Genomic DNA, 24,183 nt, shown 5'->3' on the forward strand with positions numbered 1-24,183 from the left:
TTTCCACTTTAATTTTGAGTGTGACTCCAAATCCAGACCTCCATGGGTTGATAAATTTGATTTCCATTGATAATTCTTGTGTGATTTTGTTGTCAGCACATTCAACTATATAAAGAAGAAAGTATTTAATAAGAATAGTTCATTCATTCAGATCTAGGATGTGTTATTTTAGTGTTCCCTTTATTTTTTTGAGCAGTGTATTATATAGACCACTACTTCCTCATTCAAGGGTTTTTCTTTATTTTTACTATTTTCTACATTGTAGAATAATAGTGAAGCCATCAAAACTATGAAATAACACATGGAATCATGTAGTAACCAAAAAAGTGTTAAACAAATATATTTTATATTTGAGAATCTTCTAAGTAGCCACCCTTTGCCTTGATGACAGCTTTGCGTACTCTTGGCATTTTCTCAACCAGCTTCACCTGGAATGCTTTTCCAACAGTCTTGAAGGAGTTCCCACATATGCTGAGCACTTGTTGGCTCCTTTTCCTTCAGTCTGCTGTCCATCTCTTTCTTTTTCCCGTATCTTTCAAACTGTTCTCTTTCACAAAAGTTCTTAACCCTTAATACGTTTTACGGAGACGGTATGTTTTACATTGGTTATCTTGATGTTATTAGTCCCAACCTTAAGCTCCATTCAACCCCTCACATCTATCTCTTAACACCATCCGTATTGGATTTCTATTTGCCATATATTTAACTGTGCTGTTTCACAAAAGTTCGGAACCTTTCTATTCTCATTGTTTCTTCAGATTGTCAAATAAAACATTTTTCTAAAAGTATTATTGATCAATTTGACTATGACTTTTCAGATCACCCAGTAGTACTATCTGCAGGGTTAGTTCCAGGAAAATATTACAATTATTCATCCATTCCTGGACCTGCTACAAAAACATGCTACATACGGACAGTACCATAACAACTTATCTACTGATTCTGTTTCTTCGCAGCGAAATCTGCAGAGCTAGAAAGGTTGTATCCCCCGTATAAATAACAATTCTATTGGTTGCAAGAATTTTGTATAATAATTTCAATAGAACAATTTTAACTTTTGAATCCGGCTTCGTTTTGCGTGTCAATTCATAAACCATGTGCCAATGGAATCGGTACGTCAAATCTTTACAACTATTTTCTAACAATCTATTTGGTACGTCTGTGAATTTTTTTTGGTCCTTAAATGAAACTGGTATACTTTTTTTTATTTATCACAATATCTTTAACCATTTATGGTCTTTTCATGCCAACAGACAAGTTTCTTTCTTCCCCCCCCCACTTTCCTCTTCCGTTTGTGGTAATGCTGAAATGAGTTGGTTGTAATTTTGTGTAGAGCAGAAATGTCCATATGTCTTTGTTAGCTGCATGTGTGACAACTCCACCAGTCCTATTTATGATATTTATGAAGAATATTATTATTATTTTTTAATCAATTAGTCAACCATCCTTTATCAATTTATCAATCAATTATCAATTAGTATATTTGAGTTGAACCACTTTGTTGAATTCTCTTTTCTGGTGGATTACATTGAAATTGCAACCAACTTTCTGTTTTAAAAATAGCTATATTTGGGAGATAATTTCCTTTTCAAATAACTGAAAGGGAGAGGTTGTGGTCTGAATAAAGGGAGAGGTTGTGGTCTGAATAAAGGGAGAGTTTGTGATCTGAATAAAGGGAGAGGTTGTAATCTGAATAAAGGGAGAGGTTGTAATCTGAATAAAGGGAGAGGTTGTAATCTGAATAAAGGGAGAGGTTGTAATCTGAATAAAGGGAGAGGTTGTAATCTGAATAAAGGGAGAGGTTGTAATCTGAATAAAGGGAGAGGTTGTAATCTGAATCAAGGGAGAGGTTGTAATCTGAATAAAGGGAGAGGTTGTAATCTGAATAAAGGGAGAGGTTGTAATCTGAATAAAGGGAGAGGTTGTGGTCTGAATAAAGGGAGAGGTTGTAATCTGAATAAAGGGAGAGGTTGTAATCTGAATAAAGGGAGAGGTTGTAATCTGAATAAAGGGAGAGGTTGTAATCTGAATAAAGGGAGAGGTTGTAATCTGAATAAAGGGAGAGGTTGTAATCTGAGTAAAGGGAGAGGTTGTAATCTGAGTAAAGGGAAAGGTTGAAATCTGAATAAAGGGAGAGGTTGTAAGAGTTAATCAGGGTAAACTGGGATATGACTAAAGAGTTAATCAGGGTAAACTGGGATATGACTAAAGAGTTAATCAGGGTAAACTGGGATATGACTAAAGAGTTAATCAGGGTAAACTGGGACTGAAGAGTTAATCAGTGTAAACTGGGATATGACTAAAGAATTAATCAGGGTAAACTGGGATATGACTAAAGAGTTAATCAGGGTAAACTGGGATATGACTAAAGAGTTAATCAGGGTAAACTGGGATATGACTAAAGAGTTAATCAGGGTAAACTGGGATATGACTAAAGAGTTAATCAGGGTATACTGGGATATGACTAAAGAGTTAATCAGGGTATACTGGGATATGACTAAAGAGTTAATCAGGGTAAACTGGGATATGACTAAAGAGTTAATCAGGGTATACTGGGATATGACTAAAGAGTTAATCAGGGTAAACTGGGATATGACTAAAGAGTTAATCAGGGTATACTGGGATATGACTAAAGAGTTAATCAGGGTAAACTGGGATATGACTAAAGAGTTCATCAGGGTAAACTGGGATATGACTAAAGAGTTAATCAGGGTATACTGGGATATGACTAAAGAGTTAATCAGGGTAAACTGGGATATGACTAAAGAGTTCATCAGGGTAAACTGGGATATGACTAAAGAGTTAATCAGGGTATACTGGGATATGACTAAAGAGTTCATCAGGGTAAACTGGGATATGACTAAAGAGTTCATCAGGGTAAACTGGGATATGACTAAAGAGTTAGTCAGGGTAAACTGGGATATGACTAAAGAGTTCATCAGGGTAAACTGGGATATGACTAAAGAGTTAATCAGGGTAAACTGGGATATGACTAAAGAGCTTATCAGGGTAAACTGGGATATGACTAAAGAGTTAATCAGGATATAGTGGGATATGACTAAAGAGTTAATCAGGGTAAACTGGGATATGACTAAAGAGTTAAACTGGGATATGACTAGAGAGTTAATCAGGGTAAACTGGGATATGACTAAAGAGTTAATCAGGGTAAACTGGGATATGACTAAAGAGTTAATCAGGGTAAACTGGGATATGACTAAAGAGTTAATCAGGTAAAACTGGGATATGACTAAAGAGTTAATCAGGGTTAACTGGGATATGACTAAAGAGTTAATCAGGGTGATTTTCCTGCAAACAGACAGGTAGCAAGATCTTATCTATTTTTGCTAACTTTCTATTAAAATGTATTGGAGCGAGAATTTCTTTTTTTCTTTCGGGATATGTATATCCACATCATCATCAGACCATTTTATTGGTAAACTACACGGTAATGTAAAAGTAGTATTTTTTTAGTGATCTAATACGTAATATAGTACACTGATCATAGCTGCCCTTAAATGTACACAGAGAGCTAAATATGCATGTCAATCTCTCCTGGCTCAAAGTGGAGGAGAGATTGACTTCATTGCTACTTGTATTTGTGAGAGGTATTTTACAGAGCTGTCTGTTTGAACTACTGGCACACAGCTCGGACACCCATGCATACCTCACTAGACATGCCACAAGAGGTCCCCAGGAAGAGTAGCTGCTGCCTTGGCAGGAACTAATGGGGATCCATAATAAACCCCAGGAAGAGTAGCTGCTGCCTTGGCAGGAACTAATGGGGATCCATAATAAACCCCAGGAAGAGTAGCTGCTGCCTTGGCAGGAAGTAATGGGGATCCATAATAAACCCCAGGAAGAGTAGCTGCTGCCTTGGCAGGAACTAATGGGGATCCATAATAAACCCCAGGAAGAGTAGCTGCTGCCTTGGCAGGAACTAATGGGGATCCATAAAACAAACAAATACACCAGACAGGATGGCTGACTGATAGCTATACCTCCAGCCAGGACCCAGACAGGATGGCTGACTGATAGCTATACCTCCAGCCAGGACCCAGACAGGATGGCTGACTGATAGCTATACCTCCAGCCAGGACCCAGACAGGATGGCTGACTGATTGATATACCTCCAGCCAGGACCCAGACAGGATGGCTGACTGATAGCTATACCTCCAGCCAGGACCCAGACAGGATGGCTGACTGATAGCTATACCTCCAGCCAGGACCCAGACAGGATGGCTGACTGATAGCTATACCTCCAGCCAGGACCCAGACAGGATGGCTGGTCATCTAAAGATCATCTTTGTATCTTCCTACTGGCAGTAAGTACCTTCACATGTTAATTTACTGTATCTAGGTACTGTCATTAACATGTTACTGTTCAACACATGAATACATGTCAGCATACAGCGCATTTGGAAAGTATTCAGACCCCTTGACATTTTCCACATTTTGTTACCTTACAGCCTTTTTAAAATGGGTAAAATATGTTTTTTCCCTCATCAATCTACACACACTACCCCATAATGACAAAGCGAAAACATGTTTTTAGAAATGTTTGCAAATGTATTAAAAATGAAAACTATACTTTATTTACATAAGTATTCAGACCCTTTGCTATGAGACTCGAAATTGAGCTCAGTTGCATCCTGTTTCCGTTGATCATCCTTGAGATGTTTCTACAACTTGATTGGAGTCCACCTGTGGTAAATTCAATTGATTGGACATGATTTGGAAAGGCACACACCTGTCTATATAAGATCCCACAGTTGACAGTGCATTTCAGAACAAAAACCAAGCCACGGGGTCAAAGGAATTGTCCGTAGAGCTCCGAGAGGATTGTGTCGAGGCACAGATCTGGGGAAGGGAACCAAAACATTTCTGCAGCATGGAAGGGGCCTGTTGTCCGGATTTGACACACTGAACTCTGTCTGAGAAGTAGTTGGTGAACCAGGCGAAGCAGTCATTTGAGAAACCAAGGCTGTTGAGTCTGCCGATAAGAATGCGGTGATTGACAGAGTCACCAATGCGCAATGCCAAGCGTCGGCTGGAGTGGTGTAAAGCTCGCCGCCATTGGACTCTGGAGCAGTGGAAACGAGTTCTCTGGAACGATGAATCACGCTTTAAGATCTGGCAGTCCGATGGACGTATCTAGTTTTGACGCATGACTGCTACTTGCCCTAATGCACAGTTTGAACTGTAAAGTTTGGTGGAGGAGGAATAATGGTCTGGGGCTGTTTCTCTGGGTTTTGGCTACAGTCTGCATGACAATGCCCCGTGCACAAAGCGAGGTCCATACAGAATTGGTTTGTCGATCAGTGTGGAAGAACTTGACTGGCCTGCACAGAGCCCTGACCTCAACCCCATTGAACACCTTTCGGATGAATTGGACCGCCAACCTAATCGCCCAATATCAGTGCCTGACCTCACTAATGCTCTTGTGGCTGAATGGAAGCAAGTCCCCGCAGCAATGTTCCAACATCTAGTGGAAAGCCTTCCCAGAAGAGTGGAGGCTGTTATAGCAGCAATGTTCCAACATCTAGTGGAAAGCCTTCCCAGAAGAGTGGAGGCTGTTATAGCAGCAATGTTCCAACATCTAGTGGAAAGCCTTCCCAGAAGAGTGGAGGCTGTTATAGCAGCAATGTTCCAACATCTAGTGGAAAGCCTTCCCAGAAGAGTGGAGGCTGTTATAGCAGCAATGTTCCAACATCTAGTGGAAAGCCTTCCCAGAAGAGTGGGGGCTGTTATAGCAGCAATGTTCCAACATCTAGTGGAAAGCCTTCCCAGAAGAGTGGGGGCTGTTATAGCAGCAATGTTCCAACATCTAGTGGAAAGCCTTCCCAGAAGAGTGGGGGCTGATTTAGCAGCAAAGGGGGGAACAACTCCATATTAATGGCCATGATTTTAGAATGAGGTCTTCGACGAGCAGGTGTCCACATACCTTTTGGCCACGTAGTGTATGTCTTAAGGTTAAGTCTGTCTATATCTCAGTATGAGCAGAGGGGATTGAATATTATTATTCATGTCTTTTGGCTTTATTGTCGTAAAAATGAATGTTTGAATTGACTGTTTTGTGTTTTAATGTATTTGTTTATGTGTCTGTTTGTGTGTTTTTGTATTGTGCAGGGCATTTAATTAAATAAGATTAGAAAAATAAATGGCTTATTAACAATCTACGTGGATGATGGTCACACTATTACTATTATTACTATTTACTATTATTACTATTTAAATACTTCATGGAGTTAATGATCATGGGATGTTCTTCAAGCCAATCAGGACTTATCTGTCCGTTTCTCCCTCACCCAGAATAATTCAGTATTGTTAGTGGTTTCTCCCTCACCCAGAATAATTCAGTATTGTTAGTGGTTTCTCCCTCACCCAGGATAATTCAGTAATATTAGTGGTTTCTCCCTCACCCAGAATAATTCAGTAATATTAGTGGTTTCTCCCTCACCCAGAATAATTCAGTAATATTAGTGGTTTCTCCCTCACCCAGGATAATTCAGTAATATTAGTGGTTTCTCCCTCACCCAGAATAATTCAGTATTATTAGTGGTTTCTCCCTCACCCAGGATAATTCAGTAATATTAGTGGTTTCTCCCTCACCCAGAATAATTCCCAGCTTTATGTCATTAGTAAATTGACAGAAGCTGGGAATTGATTGAAAAATATTCTCTTATTTCTGAGTATTTCTCAACAGTAGAGGAAAAAGTGCATCTCTGTCTCTACCTCCACTGTCGTGCAGTGATCACATAGATGCTCCTCTTTGGGTAGCCATGTCTTTTTGTCTTTTTTTTTTTAGGCCCAGGTAGTTGGCGCCGAGGTTTAGGCCCAGGTAGTTGGCGCTGAGGTTTAGGCCCAGGTAGTTGGCGCTGAGGTTTAGGCCCAGGTAGTTGGCGCTGAGGTTTAGGCCCAGGTAGTTGGCGCTGAGGTTTAGGCCCAGGTAGTTGGCGCTGAGGTTTAGGCCCAGGTAGTTGGCGCTGAGGTTTAGGCCCAGGTAGTTGGCACTGAGGTTTAGGCCCAGGTAGTTGGCACTGACGTTTAGGCCCAGGTAGTTGGCGCTGAGGTTTAGGCCCAGGTAGTTGGCGCTGAGGTTTAGGCCCAGGTAGGTGGCGCTGAGGTTTAGGCCCAGGTAGTTGGCGCTGAGGTTTAGGCCCAGGTAGTTGGCGCTGAGGTTTAGGCCCAGGTAGTTGGCGCTGAGGTTTAGGCCCAGGTAGTTGGCACTGACGTTTAGGCCCAGGTAGTTGGGCCTAAACGTTTAGGCCTCCCCCCCCCCATCTCTCATCTCTCCCCCATCTCTCATCTCTCCCACATATCTGATCTCTCTCCCACATATCTGATCTCTCCCTCATTTCTCCCCCATCTCTCATTTCTCTCTCATCTCTCCCCCATCTCTCCCCTCAGGGTGGCAGTTAGCCTAGTGGTTAAGAGCGTTGGGCCAGTAACCGAAAGGTCGCTGGTTTGAATCCCTGCGCGGACTAGTTGAAAATCTGTCGACGTGCCATTGAGCAAGGCACTTAACCATAATTGCTTCTGTTAGTCACACTGGATAAGATTGACTACAATTTAAACTTCTCCTCTCTCTCATTTTCCTCTTGTGTCCCCCCATCTCTCTCCACCTTATGTCCCCACATCTCTCCCATCTCTCTCCACCTTATGTCCCCACATCTCCCCCCATCTCTCTCCACCTTATGTCCCCACATCTCTCCCTTCTCTCTCCACCTTGTGTCCCCACATCTCTCCCCATCTCTCTCCACCTTATGTCCCCACATCTCTCCCTTCTCTCTCCACCTTGTGTCCCCACATCTCTCCCTTCTCTCTCCACCTTATGTCCCCATCTTATGTCCCCACATCTCTCCCCATCTCTCTCCACCTTATGTCCCCATCTTATGTCCCCACATCTCTCCCCATCTCTCTCCACCTTATGTCCCCACATCTCTCCCACATCTCTCCCTTCTCTCTCCACCTTATGTCCCAACATCTCTCCCATCTCTCTCCACCTTATGTCCCCACATCTCTCCCCATCTCTCTCCATCTTATGTCCCCACATCTCTCCCTTCTCTCTCCACCTTATGTCCCCACATCTCTCCCTTCTCTCTCCACCTTATGTCCCCATCTTATGTCCCCACATCTCTCCCATCTCTCTCCACCTTATGTCCCCACATCTCTCCCCATCTCTCTCCACCTTATGTCCCCACATCTCTCCCTTCTCTCTCCACCTTATGTCCCCATCTTATGTCCCCACATCTCTCCCATCTCTCTCCACCTTATGTCCCCACATCTCTCCCCATCTCTCTCCATCTTATGTCCCCACATCTCTCCCTTCTCTCTCCACCTTATGTCCCCACATCTCCCCCTTCTCTCTCCACCTTATGTCCCCATCTTATGTCCCCACATCTCTCCCTTCTCTCTCCACCTTATGTCCCCATCTTATGTCCCCACATCTCTCCCTTCTCTCTCCATCTTATGTCCCCATCTTATGTCCCCACATCTCTCTCCACCTTATGTCCCCACATCTCTCCCCATCTCTCTCCCCCTTATGTCCCCACATCTCTCCCCATCTCTCTCCACCTTATGTCCCCACATCTCTCCCCATCTCTCTCCCCCTTATGTCCCCACATCTCTCCCCATCTCTCTCCACCTTATGTCCCCACATCTCTCCCCATCTCTCTCCATCTTATGTCCCCACATCTCTCCCTTTTCTCTCCACCTTATGTCCCCACATCTCTCCCTTCTCTCTCCACCTTATGTCCCCATCTTATGTCCCCACATCTCTCCCTTCTCTCTCCACCTTATGTCCCCATCTTATGTCCCCACATCTCTCCCTTCTCTCTCCATCTTATGTCCCCATCTTATGTCCCCACATCTCTCTCCACCTTATGTCCCCACATCTCTCCCCATCTCTCTCCCCCTTATGTCCCCACATCTCTCCCCATCTTTCTCCACCTTATGTCCCCACATCTCTCCCCATCTCTCTCCCCCTTATGTCCCCACATCTCTCCCCATCTCTCTCCCCCTTATGTCCCCACATCTCTCCCCATCTCTCTCCACCTTATGTCCCCACATCTCTCCCCATCTCTCTCCCCCTTATGTCCCCACATCTCTCCCCATCTCTCTCCCCCTTATGTCCCCACATCTCTCCCCATCTCTCTCCACCTTATGTCTCCACATCTCTCCCTTCTCTCTCCACCTTATGTCTCCACATCTCTCCCCATCTCTCTCCACCTTACGTCCCCACATCTCTCCCTTCTCTCTCCACCTGATGTCCCCACATCTCTCCCCATCTCTCCCCTCTGTTATGGCGATTAGATGGTTGGTTATCACAACGCTTCATGTTTCTGTCTCCCTCCCCTCCAGGTGTCCTCGGGTCTCCTTCCCAGGAGGATCTGAACTGCATCATCAACATCAAGGCCAGGAACTACCTGCTGTCTCTCCCGCTGCGCTGCAAGGTCCCCTGGAACAGCCTCTTCCCCAAAGCCGACTCCAAAGCTCTGGACCTGCTGGATAAGATGTTGACCTTTAACCCCCACAAGAGGATCGAGGTGGAGGCGGCTCTGGCTCACCCTTACCTGGAGCAGTACTACGACCCTACTGATGAGGTAATGACCCCTGACCCTGACTCGACCTTACCTGGAGCAGTCTACGACCTTACAGGTGGGGTATTTGTCAGAAATCAGTAGTCGCTGAAAAATGTTAGTGGATTAGATTTCAGGTATGTCCTAAATGTCCCTGACCAATGAGGATATGGAACTAACTAGTCTCTTCTGTTGTATTAATTCAGTCATCTCTATATCCTGCTCTAACCTGTAACAGAGACTCTAACCTGTAACAGGGACTCTAACCTGTACCAGAGGCTCTAACCTGTACCAGAGGCTCTAACCTCCTGTACCACAGGCTTTAACCTCCTGTACTAGAGGCTCTAACCTCCTGTACCAGAGGCTCTAACCTCCTGTACCAGAGGCTCTAACCTCCTGTACCAGAGGCTCTAACCTCCTGTACCAGAGGCTCTAACCTCCTGTACCAGAGGCTCTAACCTGTACCAGAGGCTCTAACCTGTACCAGAGACTCTAACCTGTACCAGAGGCTCTAACCTGTAACAGGGACTCTAACCTCTAACCCCCCGTCTCTCTTTCTAACCTCCTGTCTCTCTCTCTAACCCCCTGTCTCTCTCTCTAACCTCCTGTCTCTCTCTCTAACCTCCTGTCTCTCTCTCTAACCTCCTGTCTCTCTCTCTAACCTCCTGTCTCTCTCTCTAACCTCCTGTCTCTCTCTCTAACCTCCTGTCTCTCTCTCTAACCTCCTGTCTCTCTCTAACCTCCTGTCTCTCTCTCTAACCCCCTGTCTCTCTCTCTAACCTCCTGTCTCTCTCTCTAACCTCCTGTCTCTCTCTCTGACCTCCTGTCTCTCTCTCTGACCTCCTGTCTCTCTCTCTAACCTCCTGTCTCTCTCTCTAACCTCCTGTCTCTCTCTCTAACCTCCTGTCTCTCTCTCTAACCTCCTGTCTCTCTCTCTGACCTCCTGTCTCTCTCTCTAACCTCCTGTCTCTCTCTCTGACCTCCTGTCTCTCTCTCTAACCTCCTGTCTCTCTCTCTAACCTCCTGTCTCTTTCTCTAACCTCCTGTCTCACTCTCTAACCTCCTGTCTCTCTCTCTAACCTCCTGTCTCTCTCTAGCCTCCTGTCTCTCTCTCTAACCTCCTGTCTCTCTCTCTAACCTCCTGTCTCTCTCTCTGACCTCCTGTCTCTCTCTCTAACCTCCTGTCTCTCTCTCTAACCCCCTGTCTCTCTCTCTAACCTCCTGTCTCTCTCTCTAACCTCCTGTCTCTCTCTCTAACCTCCTGTCTCTCTCTCTAACCCCCTGTCTCTCTCTCTAACCCCCTGTCTCTCTCTCTAACCTCCTGTCTCTCTCTCTCTCTAACCTCCTGTCTCTCTCTCTCTCTAACCTCCTGTCTCTCTCTCTCTCTAACCTCCTGTCTCTCTCTCTGACCTCCTGTCTCTCTCTAACCCCCTGTCTCTCTCTCTAACCCCCTGTCTCTCTCTCTAACCTCCTGTCTCTCTCTCTAACCTCCTGTCTCTCTCTCTAACCTCCTGTATCTCTCTCTAACCTCCTGTCTCTCTCTCTAACCTCCTGTCTCTCTCTCTAACCCCCTGTCTCTCTCTCTAACCTCCTGTCTCTCTCTCTCTAACCCCCTGTCTCTCTCTCTAACCCCCTGTCTCTCTCTCTAACCTCCTGTCTCTCTCTCTAACCTCCTGTCTCTCTCTCTAACCTCCTGTCTCTCTCTCTAACCTCCTGTCTCTCTCTCTCTAACCTCCTGTCTCTCTCTCTAACCCCCTGTCTCTCTCTCTAACCTCCTGTCTCTCTCTCTCTAACCCCCTGTCTCTCTCTCTAACCTCCTGTCTCTCTCTCTAACCTCCTGTCTCTCTCTCTAACCTCCTCTCTCTCTCTCTAACCTCCTGTCTCTCTCTCTAACCTCCTGTCTCTCTCTCTAACCTCCTGTCTCTCTCTCTAACCCCCTGTCTCTCTCTCTAACCTCCTGTCTCTCTCTAACCTCCTGTCTCTCTCTCTAACCTCCTGTCTCTCTCTCTAACCTCCTGTCTCTCTCTCTAACCTCCTGTCTCTCTCTAACCTCCTGTCTCTCTCTCTAACCTCCTGTCTCTCTCTCTAACCTCCTGTCTCTCTCTCTAACCTCCTGTCTCTCTCTCTAACCTCCTGTCTCTCTCTAACCTCCTGTCTCTCTCTCTAACCTCCTGTCTCTCTCTCTAACCTCCTGTCTCTCTCTAACCTCCTGTCTCTCTCTCTAACCCCCTGTCTCTCTCTCTAACCTCCTGTCTCTCTCTCTAACCTCCTGTCTCTCTCTCTAACCTCCTGTCTCTCCCTCTAACATCCTGTCTCTCTCTCTGACCTCCTGTCTCTCTCTCTAACCCCCTGTCTCTCTCTCTAACCTCCTGTCTCTCTCTCTAACCTCCTGTCTCTCTCTCTAACCTGTCTCTCTCTCTAACATCCTGTCTCTCTCTCTAACCTCCTGTCTCTCTCTCTAACCCCCTGTCTCTCTCTCTAACCTCCTGTCTCTCTCTCTAACCCCCTGTCTCTCTCTCTAACCTCCTGTCTCTCTCTCTAACCTCCTGTCTCTCTCTCTAACCTCCTGTCTCTCTCTCTAACCTCCTGTCTCTCTCTGACCTACTGTCTCTCTCTCTAACCTCCTGTCTCTCTCTCTAATCTCCTGTCTCTCTCTCTAACCCCCCTGTCTCTCTCTCTAACCTCCTGTCTCTCTCTCTCTAACCTCCTGTATCTCTCTCTAACCTCCTGTCTCTCTCTCTAACCCCCTGTCTCTCTCTCTAACCTCCTGTCTCTCTCTCTAACCTCCTGTCTCTCTCTAACCTACTGTCTCTCTCTCTAACATCCTGTCTCTCTCTCTGACCTCCTGTCTCTCTCTCTAACCCCCTGTCTCTCTCTCTAACCTCCTGTCTCTCTCTCTAACCTCCTGTCTCTCTCTCTAACCTCCTGTCTCTCTCTCTAACATCCTGTCTCTCTCTCTAACCTCCTGTCTCTCTCTCTAACCTCCTGTCTCTCTCTCTAACCCCCTGTCTCTCTCTCTAACCCCCTGTCTCTCTCTCTAACCTCCTGTCTCTCTCTCTAACCTCCTGTCTCTCTCTCTAACCTCCTGTCTCTCTCTCTAACCTCCTGTCTCTCTCTCTAACCTCCTGTCTCTCTCTGACCTACTGTCTCTCTCTCTAACCTCCTGTCTCTCTCTCTAACCTCCTGTCTCTCTCTCTAACCTCCTGTCTCTCTCTCTAACCTCCTGTCTCTCTCTCTAACCTCCTGTCTCTCTCTCTAACCTCCTGTCTCTCTCTCTAACCTCCTGTCTCTCTCTGACCTCCTGTCTCTCTCTCTAACCTCCTGTCTCTCTCTCTAACCCCCTGTCTCTCTCTCTAACCCCCTGTCTCTCTCTCTAACCTCCTGTCTCTCTCTCTAACCCCCTGTCTCTCTCTCTCTGACCTCCTGTCTCTTTCTAACCTCCTGTCTCTCTCTCTAACCTCCTGTCTCTCTCTCTAACCTCCTGTCTCTCTCTCTAACCCCCTGTCTCTCTCTCTAACCCCCTGTCTCTCTCTCTAACCTCCTGTCTCTCTCTCTAACCTCCTGTCTCTCTCTCTAACCTCCCGTCTCTCTCTAACCCCCTGTCTCTCTCTCTAACCTCCTGTCTCTCTCTCTAACCTCCCGTCTCTCTCTAACCCCCTGTCTCTCTCTCTAACTTCCTGTCTCTCTCTCTAACCTCCTGTCTCTCTCTCTAACCTCCTGTCTCTCTCTCTAACCTCCTGTCTCTCTCTCTAACCCCCTGTCTCTCTCTGACCTCCTGTCTCTCTCTCTAACCTCCTGTCTCTCTCTCTAACCTCCTGTCTCTCTCTCTAACCTCCTGTCTCTCTCTCTAACCCCCTGTCTCTCTCTCTAACCTCCTGTCTCTCTCTCTAACCTCCTGTCTCTCTCTCTAACCTCCTGTCTCTCTCTCTAACCTCCTGTCCCTCTCTCTAACCTCCTGTCTCTCTCTCTAACCTCCTGTCTCTCTCTCTAACCTCCTGTCTCTCTCTAACCTCCTGTCTCTCTCTCTAACCCCCTGTCTCTCTCTCTAACCTCCTGTCTCTCTCTCTAACCTCCTGTCTCTCTCTCTGACCTCCTGTCTCTCTCTCTAACCTCCTGTCTCTCTCTCTAACCCCCTGTCTCTCTCTCTAACCTCCTGTCTCTCTCTCTAACCTCCTGTCTCTCTCTCTAACCTCCCGTCTCTCTCTAACCCCCTGTCTCTCTCTCTAACTTCCTGTCTCTCTCTCTAACCTCCTGTCTCTCTCTCTAACCTCCTGTCTCTCTCTCTAACCTCCTGTCTCTCTCTCTAACCCCCTGTCTCTCTCTGACCTCCTGTCTCTCTCTCTAACCTCCTGTCTCTCTCTCTAACCTCCTGTCTCTCTCTCTAACCTCCTGTCTCTCTCTCTAACCCCCTGTCTCTCTCTCTAACCTCCTGTCTCTCTCTCTAACCTCCTGTCTCTCTCTCTAACCTCCTGTCTCTCTCTCTAACCTCCTGTCCCTCTCTCTAACCTCCTGTCTCTCTCTCTAACCTCCTGTCTCTCTCTCTAACCTCCTGTCTCTCTCTAACCTCCTGTCTCTCTCTCTAACCCCCTGTCTCTCTCTCTAACCTCCTGTCTCTCTCTCTAACCTCCTGTCTCTCTCTCTGACCTCCTGTCTCTCTCTCTGACCTCCTGTCTCTCTCTCTGACCTCCTGTCTCTCTCTCTAACCTCCTGTCTCTCTCTCTGACCTCCTGTCTCTCTCTCTAACCTCCTGTCTCTCTCTCTGACCTCCTGTCTCTCTCTCTAACCTCCTGTCTCTCTCTCTGACCTCCTGTCTCTCTCTCTAACCTGTCTCTCTCTCTAACCTCCTGTCTCTCTCTCTAACCTCCTGTCTCTCTCTCTAACCTCCTGTCTCTCTCTCTAACCTCCTGTCTCTCTCTAACCTCCTGTCTCTCTCTCTAACCTCCTGTCTCTCTCTCTGACCTCCTGTCTCTCTCTCTAACCTCCTGTCTCTCTCTCTAACCCCCTGTCTCTCTCTCTAACCTCCTGTCTCTCTCTCTAACCTCCTGTCTCTCTCTCTAACCTCCTGTCTCTCTCTCTAACCCCCTGTCTCTCTCTCTAACCCCCTGTCTCTCTCTAACCTCCTGTCTCTCTCTCTCTCTAACCTCCTGTCTCTCTCTCTAACCTCCTGTCTCTCTCTCTAACCTCCTGTCTCTCTCTCTAACCTCCTGTCTCTCTCTCTAACCCCCTGTCTCTCTCTCTAACCTCCTGTCTCTCTCTCTCTAACCTCCTGTCTCTCTCTCTAACCTCCTGTCTCTCTCTCTAACCTCCTGTCTCTCTCTCTAACCTCCTGTCTCTCTCTCTAACCTCCTGTCTCTCTCTCTAACCTCCTGTCTCTCTCTCTAACCCCCTGTCTCTCTCTCTAACCTCCTGTCTCTCTCTCTCTAACCTCCTGTCTCTCTCTCTCTAACCCCCTGTCTCTCTCTCTAACCCCCTGTCTCTCTCTCTAACCTCCTGTCTCTCTCTCTAACCTCCTGTCTCTCTCTCTAACCTCCTGTCTCTCTCTCTAACCCCCTGTCTCTCTCTCTAACCTCCTGTCTCTCTCTCTCTAACCCCCTGTCTCTCTCTCTAACCTCCTGTCTCTCTCTCTAACCTCCTGTCTCTCTCTCTAACCTCCTGTCTCTCTCTCTAACCTCCTCTCTCTCTCTCTAACCTCCTGTCTCTCTCTCTAACCTCCTGTCTCTCTCTCTAACCTCCTGTCTCTCTCTCTAACCCCCTGTCTCTCTCTCTAACCTCCTGTCTCTCTCTAACCTCCTGTCTCTCTCTCTAACCTCCTGTCTCTCTCTCTAACCTCCTGTCTCTCTCTCTAACCTCCTGTCTCTCTCTCTAACCTCCTGTCTCTCTCTCTAACCTCCTGTCTCTCTCTCTAACCTCCTGTCTCTCTCTCTAACCTCCTGTCTCTCTCTCTAACCTCCTGTCTCTCTCTAACCTCCTGTCTCTCTCTCTAACCTCCTGTCTCTCTCTCTAACCTCCTGTCTCTCTCTAACCTCCTGTCTCTCTCTCTAACCCCCTGTCTCTCTCTCTAACCTCCTGTCTCTCTCTCTAACCTCCTGTCTCTCTCTCTAACCTCCTGTCTCTCTCTCTAACATCCTGTCTCTCTCTCTGACCCCCTGTCTCTCTCTCTAACCCCCTGTCTCTCTCTAACCTCCTGTCTCTCTCTCTAACCTCCTGTCTCTCTCTCTAACCTCCTGTCTCTCTAACATCCTGTCTCTCTCTCTAACCTCCTGTCTCTCTCTCTAACCTCCTGTCTCTCTCTCTAACCCCCTGTCTCTCTCTCTAACCTCCTGTCTCTCTCTCTAACCTCCTGTCTCTCTCTCTAACCTCCTGTCTCTCTCTCTAACCTCCTGTCTCTCTCTCTAACCTCCTGTCTCTCTCTGACCTCCTGTCTCTCTCTCTAACCTCCTGTCTCTCTCTCTAACCTCCTGTCTCTCTCTCTAACCTCCTGTCTCTCTCTAACCTCCTGTCTCTCTCTCTAACCTCCTGTCTCTCTCTCTAACCCCCTGTCTCTCTCTCTAACCTCCTGTCTCTCTCTGACCACCTGTCTCTCTCTCTCTAACCTCCTGTCTCTCTCTCTAACCCCCTGTCTCTCTCTCTAACCCCCTGTCTCTCTCTCTAACCTCCTGTCTCTCTCTGACCACCTCTCTCTCTCTCTAACCTCCTGTCTCTCTCTCTAACCCCCTGTCTCTCTCTCTAACCCCCTGTCTCTCTCTCTAACCTCCTGTCTCTCTCTCTAACCTCCTGTCTCTCTCTCTAACCTCCCGTCTCTCTCTAACCCCCTGTCTCTCTCTCTAACTTCCTGTCTCTCTCTCTAACCTCCTGTCTCTCTCTCTAACCTCCTGTCTCTCTCTCTAACCCCCTGTCTCTCTCTCTAACCTCCTGTCTCTCTCTCTAACCTCCTGTCTCTCTCTCTAACCTCCTGTCTCTCTCTCTAACCTCCTGTCTCTCTCTAACCTCCTGTCTCTCTCTCTAACCTCCTGTCTCTCTCTCTAACCTCCTGTCTCTCTCTCTAACCCCCTGTCTCTCTCTGACCTCCTGTCTCTCTCTCTAACCTCCTGTCTCTCTCTCTAACCTCCTGTCTCTCTCTCTAACCTCCTGTCTCTCTCTCTAACCCCCTGTCTCTCTCTGACCTGTCTCTCTCTCTAACCTCCTGTCTCTCTCTCTAACCTCCTGTCTCTCTCTCTAACCCCCTGTCTCTCTCTCTAACTTCCTGTCTCTCTCTCTAACCTCCTGTCTCTCTCTCTAACCTCCTGTCTCTCTCTCTAACCTCCTGTCTCTCTCTCTAACCCCCTGTCTCTCTCTGACCTCCTGTCTCTCTCTCTAACCTCCTGTCTCTCTCTCTAACCTCCTGTCTCTCTCTAACCTCCTGTCTCTCTCTCTGACCTCCTGTCTCTCTCTCTGACCTCCTGTCTCTCTCTCTAACCTCCTGTCTCTCTCTCTAACCTCCTGTCTCTCTCTCTAACCTCCTGTCTCTCTCTCTAACCTCCTGTCTCTCTCTCTAACCTCCTGTCTCTCTCTCTGACCTCCTGTCTCTTTCTAACCTCCTGTCTCTCTCTCTAACCCCCTGTCTCTCTCTCTAACCCCCTGTCTCTCTCTCCGACCTCCTGTCTCTCTCTCTAACCCCCCGTCTCTCTCGCTAACCCCCCGTCCCCCGTCTCTCTCTCTCTAACCCCCTGTCTCTCTCTCTAACCTCCTGTCTCTCTCTAACCCCCTGTCTCTCTCTCTAACCTCCTGTCTCTCTCTCTAACCTCCTGTCTCTCTCTCTAACCTCCTGTCTCTCTCTCTAACCTCCTGTCTCTCTCTCTAACCTCCTGTCTCTCTCTCTAACCCCCTGTCTCTCTCTCTAACCCCCTGTCTCTCTCTCTAACCTCCTGTCTCTCTCTCTAACCTCCTTTCTCTCTCTCTAACCTCCTGTCTCTCTCTCTAACCTCCTGTCTCTCTCTCTAACCTCCTGTCTCTCTCTCTAACCTCCTGTCTCTCTCTCTAACCTCCTGTCTCTCTCTCTAACCTCCTGTCTCTCTCTCTAACCTCCTGTCTCTCTCTCTAACCTCCTGTCTCTCTCTCTAACCTCCTGTCTCTCTCTCTAATCTCCTGTCTCTCTCTCTAACCTCCTGTCTCTCTCTCTAACCCCCTGTCTCTCTCTCTAACCCCCTGTCTCTCTCTCTAACCTCTTGTCTCTCTCTCTAACCTCCTGTCTCTCTCTCTAACCTCCTGTCTCTCTCTCTAATCCCCTGTCTCTCTCTCTAACCTCCTGTCTCTCTCTCTAACCTCCTGTCTCTCTCTCTAACCCCCTGTCTCTCTCTCTAACCTCCTGTCTCTCTCTCTCTAACCCCCTGTCTCTCTCTCTAACCCCCTGTCTCTCTCTCTCTGTTAGCCTGTAACCGAGGCTCCCTTCAAGTTTGACATGGAGCTGGATGATCTTCCCAAAGAGACCCTGAAGGAGATGATCTTTGAAGAGACGGCTCGCTACAACACAGTCTGCAGGCCCTAACCCTTACACACAGGTACAACACAGGTACAACACAGTCTGCAGGCCCTAACCCATACACACAGGTACAACACAGGTACAACACAGTCTGCAGGCCCTAACCCATACACACAGGTACAACACAGTCTGCAGGTCCTAACCCATACACACAGGTACAACACAGTCTGCGGGTCCTAACCCATACACACAGTCTGCAGGCCCTAACCCATACACACAGGTACAACACAGTCTACAGGTCCTAACCCATACACACAGGTACAACACAGCCTACAGGCCCTAACCCATACACACAGGTACAACACAGTCTGCAGGCCCTAACCCATACACACAGGTACAACACAGTCTGCAGGCCCTAACCCATACACACAGGTACAACACAGCCTACAGGCCCTAACCCATACACACAGGTACAACACAGTCTGCAGGCCCTAACCCATACACACAGGTACAACACAGTCTACAGGCCCTAACCCATACACACAGGTACAACACAGTCTGCAGGCCCTAACCCATACACACAGGTACAACACAGTCTACAGGCCCTAACCCATACACACAGGTACAACACAGTCTGCAGGCCCTAACCCATACACACAGGTACAACACAGTCTGCAGGCCCTAACCCATACACACAGGTACAACACAGTCTGCAGGCCCTAACCCATACACACAGGTACACACAGTCTGCAGGCCCTGACCCATACACACAGGTACAACACAGTCTGCAGGCCCTAACCCATACACACAGGTACAACACAGTCTGCAGGCCCTAACCCATACACACAGGTACAACACAGTCTGCAGGCCTTACCCATACACACAGGTACACACAGGTACAACACAGTCTACAGGCCCTAACCCATACACACAGGTACAACACAGCCTACAGGTCCTAACCCATACACACAGGTACAACACAGCCTACAGGTCCTAACCCATACACACAGGTACAGGTACAACACAGTCTACAGGCCCTAACCCATACACACAGGTACAACACAGTCTACAGGCCCTAACCCATACACACAGGTACAACACAGTCTACAGGTCCTAACCCATACACACAGGTACAACACAGTCTGCAGGCCCTAACCCATACACACAGGTACAACACAGTCTGCAGGCCCTAACCCATACACACAGGTACACACAGTCTGCAGGCCCTGACCCATACACACAGGTACAACACAGTCTGCAGGCCCTAACCCATACACACAGGTACAACACAGCCTACAGGCCCTAACCCATACACACAGGTACAACACAGTCTGCAGGCCCTAACCCATACACACAGGTACAACACAGTCTGCAGGCCCTAACCCATACACACAGGTACAACACAGCCTGCAGGTCCTAACCCATACACACAGGTACAACACAGTCTGCAGGCCCTAACCCATACACACAGGTACACACAGGTACAACACAGTCTACAGGCCCTAACCCATACACACAGGTACAACACAGCCTACAGGTCCTAACCCATACACACAGGTACAACACAGTCTGCAGGCCCTAACCCATACACACAGGTACAACACAGCCTACAGGCCCTAACCCATACACACAGGTACAACACAGCCTACAGGTCCTAACCCATACACACAGGTACAACACAGTCTGCAGGCCCTAACCCATACACACAGGTACAACACAGTCTACAGGTCCTAACCCATACACACAGGTACAACAGCATATTAAAATCCCAACCCACTCTGCAGTTAAACACGACATGTCTGGGTGTCTGGAAGCGCTGGACTGTCCTCTAGATCAGACATGTCTGGGTGTCTGGAAGCGCTGGACTGTCCTCTAGATCAGACATGTCTGGAAGCGCTGGACTGTCCTCTAGATCAGACATGTCTGGAAGCGCTGGACTGTCCTCTAGATCAGACATGTCTGGGTGTCTGGAAGCGCTGGACTGTCCTCTAGATCAGACATGTCTGGGTGTCTGGAAGCGCTGGACTGTCCTCTAGATCAGACATGTCTGGGTGTCTGGAAGCACTGGACTGTCCTCTAGATCAGACATGTCTGGAAGCGCTGGACTGTCCTCTAGATCAGACATGTCTGGGTGTCTGGAAGCACTGGACTGTCCTCTAGATCAGACATGTCTGGAAGCGCTGGACTGTCCTCTAGATCAGACATGTCTGGGTGTCTGGAAGCGCTGGACTGTCCTCTAGATCAGACATGTCTGGGTGTTTGGAAGCACTGGACTGTCCTCTAGATCAGACATGTCTGGGTGTCTGGAAGCACTGGACTGTCCTCTAGATCAGACATGTCTGGGTGTCTGGAAGCATTGGACTGTCCCCTAGATCAGACATGTCTGGGTGTCTGGAAGCATTGGACTGTCCTCTAGATGAGACATGTCTGGGTGTCTGGAAGCGCTGGACAGTCCTCTAGATCAGACATGTCTGGGTGTCTGGAAGCACTGGACTGTCCTCTAGATCAGACATGTCTGGGTGTCTGGAAGCACTGGACTGTCCTCTAGATCAGACATGATGCAAGATTGTAGACTTTTTTTCTCACAATTCTCTCAAATCATCTCAGATCTCCCCAAATGCATAGGGTCTAGGGGTCCATTTGGGACGGAGTGGAGTTTGATAGAGTGCTGTAGGGGCTATAGGGGATCATTTAGTAACTAAAACACAGAATATCAGGGGGAAAAAACAAGAATATTTTGTCTAACTAATGGCAGACGGCAACAAAAACAGGCAAATGTGCCAGTGAAGTCCACCCTTCACGGCTTTCATTTGTGAGCAGATCCTTCAGCGTTAACCGCTGGACGCAAACTGATGAAACGGTGTGAACTCTGCTCACAAGAATCGGTCATCCCGCTTGAAGAAAAACAGGCGCTCCCTATCTACTTCCTCCAGACAAGTGCAGTACATCACCTGTAAGGGGAGAATCCCTAATCGACACCTAGGCCTCGACCTCGTCTCCCAGGCACCTGATCTGAGAGGATTGGAATCAATATGATGGAGGTGGAAGTGAACTACTGCCTTCCAGAGGTTTTGTAGTGATGGAGTAGAGTGCCTTGGAGAGGTTTTGTAGTGATGGAGTAGAGTGCCTTCGAGAGGTTTTGTAGTGATGGAGTAGAGTGCCTTGGAGAGGTTTTGTAGTGATGGAGTAGAGTGCCTTGGAGAGGTTTTGTAGTGATGGAGTAGAGTGCCTTGGAGAGGTTTTGTAGTGATGGAGTAGAGTGTCGTCGAGAGGTTTTGTAGTGATGGAGTAGAGTGCCTTGGAGAGGTTTTGTAGTGATGGAGTAGAGTGCCTTAGAGAGGTTTTGTAGTCATGGAGTAGAGTGCCTTTGAGAGGTTTTGTAGTGATGGAGTAGAGTGCCTTGGAGAGGTTTTGTAGTGATGGAGTAGAGTGCCGTCGAGAGGTTTTGTAGTGATGGAGTAGAGTGCCTTGGAGAGGTTTTGTAGTGATGGAGTAGAGTGCCTTGGAGAGGTTTTGTAGTGATGGAGTAGAGTGCCTTAGAGGTTTTGTAGTGATGGAGTAGAGTGCCTTGGAGAGGTTTTGTAGTGATGGAGTAGAGTGCCTTGGAGAGGTTTTGTAGTGATGGAGTAGAGTGCCTTGGAGAGGTTTTGTAGTGATGGAGTAGAGTGCCGTCGAGAGGTTTTGTAGTGATGGAGTAGAGTGCCTTGGAGAGGTTTTGTAGTGATGGAGTAGAGTGCCTTGGAGAGGTTTTGTGGTGATGGAGTAGAGTGCCTTCGAGAGGTTTTGTAGTGATGGAGTAGAGTGCCTTGGAGAGGTTTTGTAGTGATGGAGGAGTGCCTTGGAGAGGTTTTGTAGTGATGGAGGAGTGCCTTTGAGAGGTGTTGTAGTGATGGAGTAGAGTGCCTTGGAGAGGTTTTGTAGTGATGGAGTAGAGTGCCTTAGAGAGGTTTTGTAGTGATGGAGTAGAGTGCCTTAGAGGTTTTGTAGTGATGGAGTAGAGTGCCGTCGAGAGGTTTTGTAGTGATGGAGTAGACTGCCTTGGAGAGGTTTTGTAGTGATGGAGTAGAGTGCCTTAGAGGTTTTGTAGTGATGGAGTAGAGTGCCTTAGAGGTTTTGTAGTGATGGAGTAGAGTGCCTTGGAGAGGTTTTGTAGTGATGGAGTAGAGTGCCTTGGAGAGGTTTTGTAGTGATGGAGTAGAGTGCCTTGGAGAGGTTTTGTAGTGATGGAGTAGAGTGCCTTGGAGAGGTTTTGTAGTGATGGAGTAGAGTGCCTTGGAGAGGTTTTGTAGTGATGGAGGAGTGCCTTTGCACCAGAGTATCAGCCCTCAGGAGACTGAAAAGATTTGGCATGGGTCCCCAGATCCTCAAAAAGTTCTACAGCTGCACCATCGAGAGCATCCTGACTGGTTGCATCACCGCCTGGTATGGCTACTGCTCGGCATCTGACCGTAAGGCACTACAGAGGGTGGTGCGTACGGCCCAGTACATCACTGGGGCCAAGCTTCCTGCCATCCAGGACCTCTAGACCAGGGGGTGTCAGAGGAAGGCCCTAAAAATTGTCAGAGACTCCAGTTACCCAAGTCACAAACTGTTATCTCTGCTACCGCACGGCAAGTGATACCGGAGCGCCAAGTCTAGGTCCAAGAGGCTTCTAAACAGCTTCTTCCCCCAAGCCAACTCCTGAACAATTAATCAAATGGCCACCAGACTATTACATTGACCCCCCCATTTGTTTTTACACTGCTGCTACTCGCTGTTTATCATCTATGTATAGTCACTTCACCCCTACCTACATGTACAAATGACCTCTAACCGGTGCCCCCGCACACTGACTTGGTACCGGTACCCCCCTGTATATAGCCTCATAGTTATTTTGTTTACATTTTTTAAATATTTTCTTAACCAACAATGCAGTTTTAAGAAAATCAAGTTAAGGACTGTGCATTTCACAGTAAGGTTATATTCAGCACATGTGACAAATGACATTTAATTTTGGTTTGATCATTGGATAGAGCCTCCCTTCAGATCTCTGTCTCTGTTTAACAGTTCTTTCTCCTCTCTCTCTCTCTCTCTCCACAGATCCAACTGGACTCCTCTCCTCCATCTCTCCGCCTCTCCGTCATGTGCTGTGGTTCTTCCTGTCTTCAGCATTTCCTGTATACTTCCTACCTCCCCTAGTCAGTCAACCCACCATGCTCAGGAACAGTGTCAAGAATCAACCTCTCTCTGCTTTCTGCTTTCTCACTTTCTCTCTTTCTCTCTCTGCTTTCTGCTCTTTCTCTCTCTGCTTTCTGCTCTCTCTCTCTCTCTCTCTCTCTCTCTCCTTTCTGCTTTCTCACTTTCTCTCTGCTTTCTGCTCTTTCTCTCTCTGCTTTCTGCTCTCTCTCTCTGTCTCTCCCTCCCCTCTGCCTACGGGGTAAGGGGGCGTCACATCGTTGAGGACATGATTGTCTTGTGTGTTTCAAGCCAAGATCAACAGAGGTCTGTGTCCCAAATGGTGCCCTATTCCCTAATATAGTGTACTACTATTATGAAGTAGTGCACTATAAAGGGAACAGGGTGCCATAGGGATCTGGTCTAAAGTAGTGCACTATATAGGGAACAGGGTGCCATAGGGATCTGGTCTAAAGTAGTGCACTATATAGGGAACAGGGTGCCATAGGGCTCTGGTCTAAAGTAGTGCACTATATAGGGAACAGGGTGCCATAGGGATCTGGTCTAAAGTAGTGCACTATATAGGGAATACAGTATCTGGACAGGTTGACGTAATACTACAGTATCTGGACAGGTTGATGTAATACTACAGTATCTGGACAGGTCTCGCTCTCTGCTGCTCCCAACGGCCTGGTCTCGCTCTCTGCTCCTCCCAACGGCCTGGTCTCGCTCTCTGCTCCTCCCAACGGCCTGGTCTCGCTCTCTGCTCCTCCCAACGGCCTGGTCTCGCTCTCTGCTCCTCCCAACGGCCTGGTCTCGCTCTCTGCTCCTCCCAACGGCCTGGTCTCGCTCTCTGCTCCTCCCAACGGCCTGGTCTCGCTCTCTGCTCCTCCCAACGGCCTGGTCTCGCTCTCTGCTGCTCCCAACGGCCTGGTCTCGCTCTCTGCTCCTCCCAACGGCCTGGTCTCGCTCTCTGCTCCTCCCAACGGCCTG

At 47.9% G+C, this 24,183-nt stretch overlaps 1 protein-coding gene across 2 annotated transcripts in view; it reads left to right on the plus strand.

Annotated features, from left to right (window-relative positions):
* Nucleotides 1–23,886, plus strand: part of LOC129855562 (mitogen-activated protein kinase 1-like) — a 59,164-nt gene extending 35,278 nt beyond the window's left edge. Inside the window, exons 6-8 of one of the 2 annotated variants that reach the window (XM_055923358.1) lie at nucleotides 9,361–9,602; nucleotides 17,986–18,126; nucleotides 23,116–23,886. In XM_055923358.1, the coding sequence (XP_055779333.1) occupies nucleotides 9,361–9,602; nucleotides 17,986–18,102 (359 nt within the window). In that variant the 3' untranslated portion in view covers nucleotides 18,103–18,126; nucleotides 23,116–23,886. The remainder of the gene's footprint in view (nucleotides 1–9,360; nucleotides 9,603–17,985; nucleotides 18,127–23,115) is intronic. The other variant, XM_055923357.1, reaches the window with a different exon arrangement.
* The last annotated feature ends 297 nt before the right edge of the window (nucleotides 23,887–24,183 follow it).

Source organism: Salvelinus fontinalis, chromosome 5, assembly GCF_029448725.1.
Source record: "Salvelinus fontinalis isolate EN_2023a chromosome 5, ASM2944872v1, whole genome shotgun sequence".
Taxonomy (NCBI): Eukaryota; Metazoa; Chordata; class Actinopteri; order Salmoniformes; family Salmonidae; genus Salvelinus; species Salvelinus fontinalis.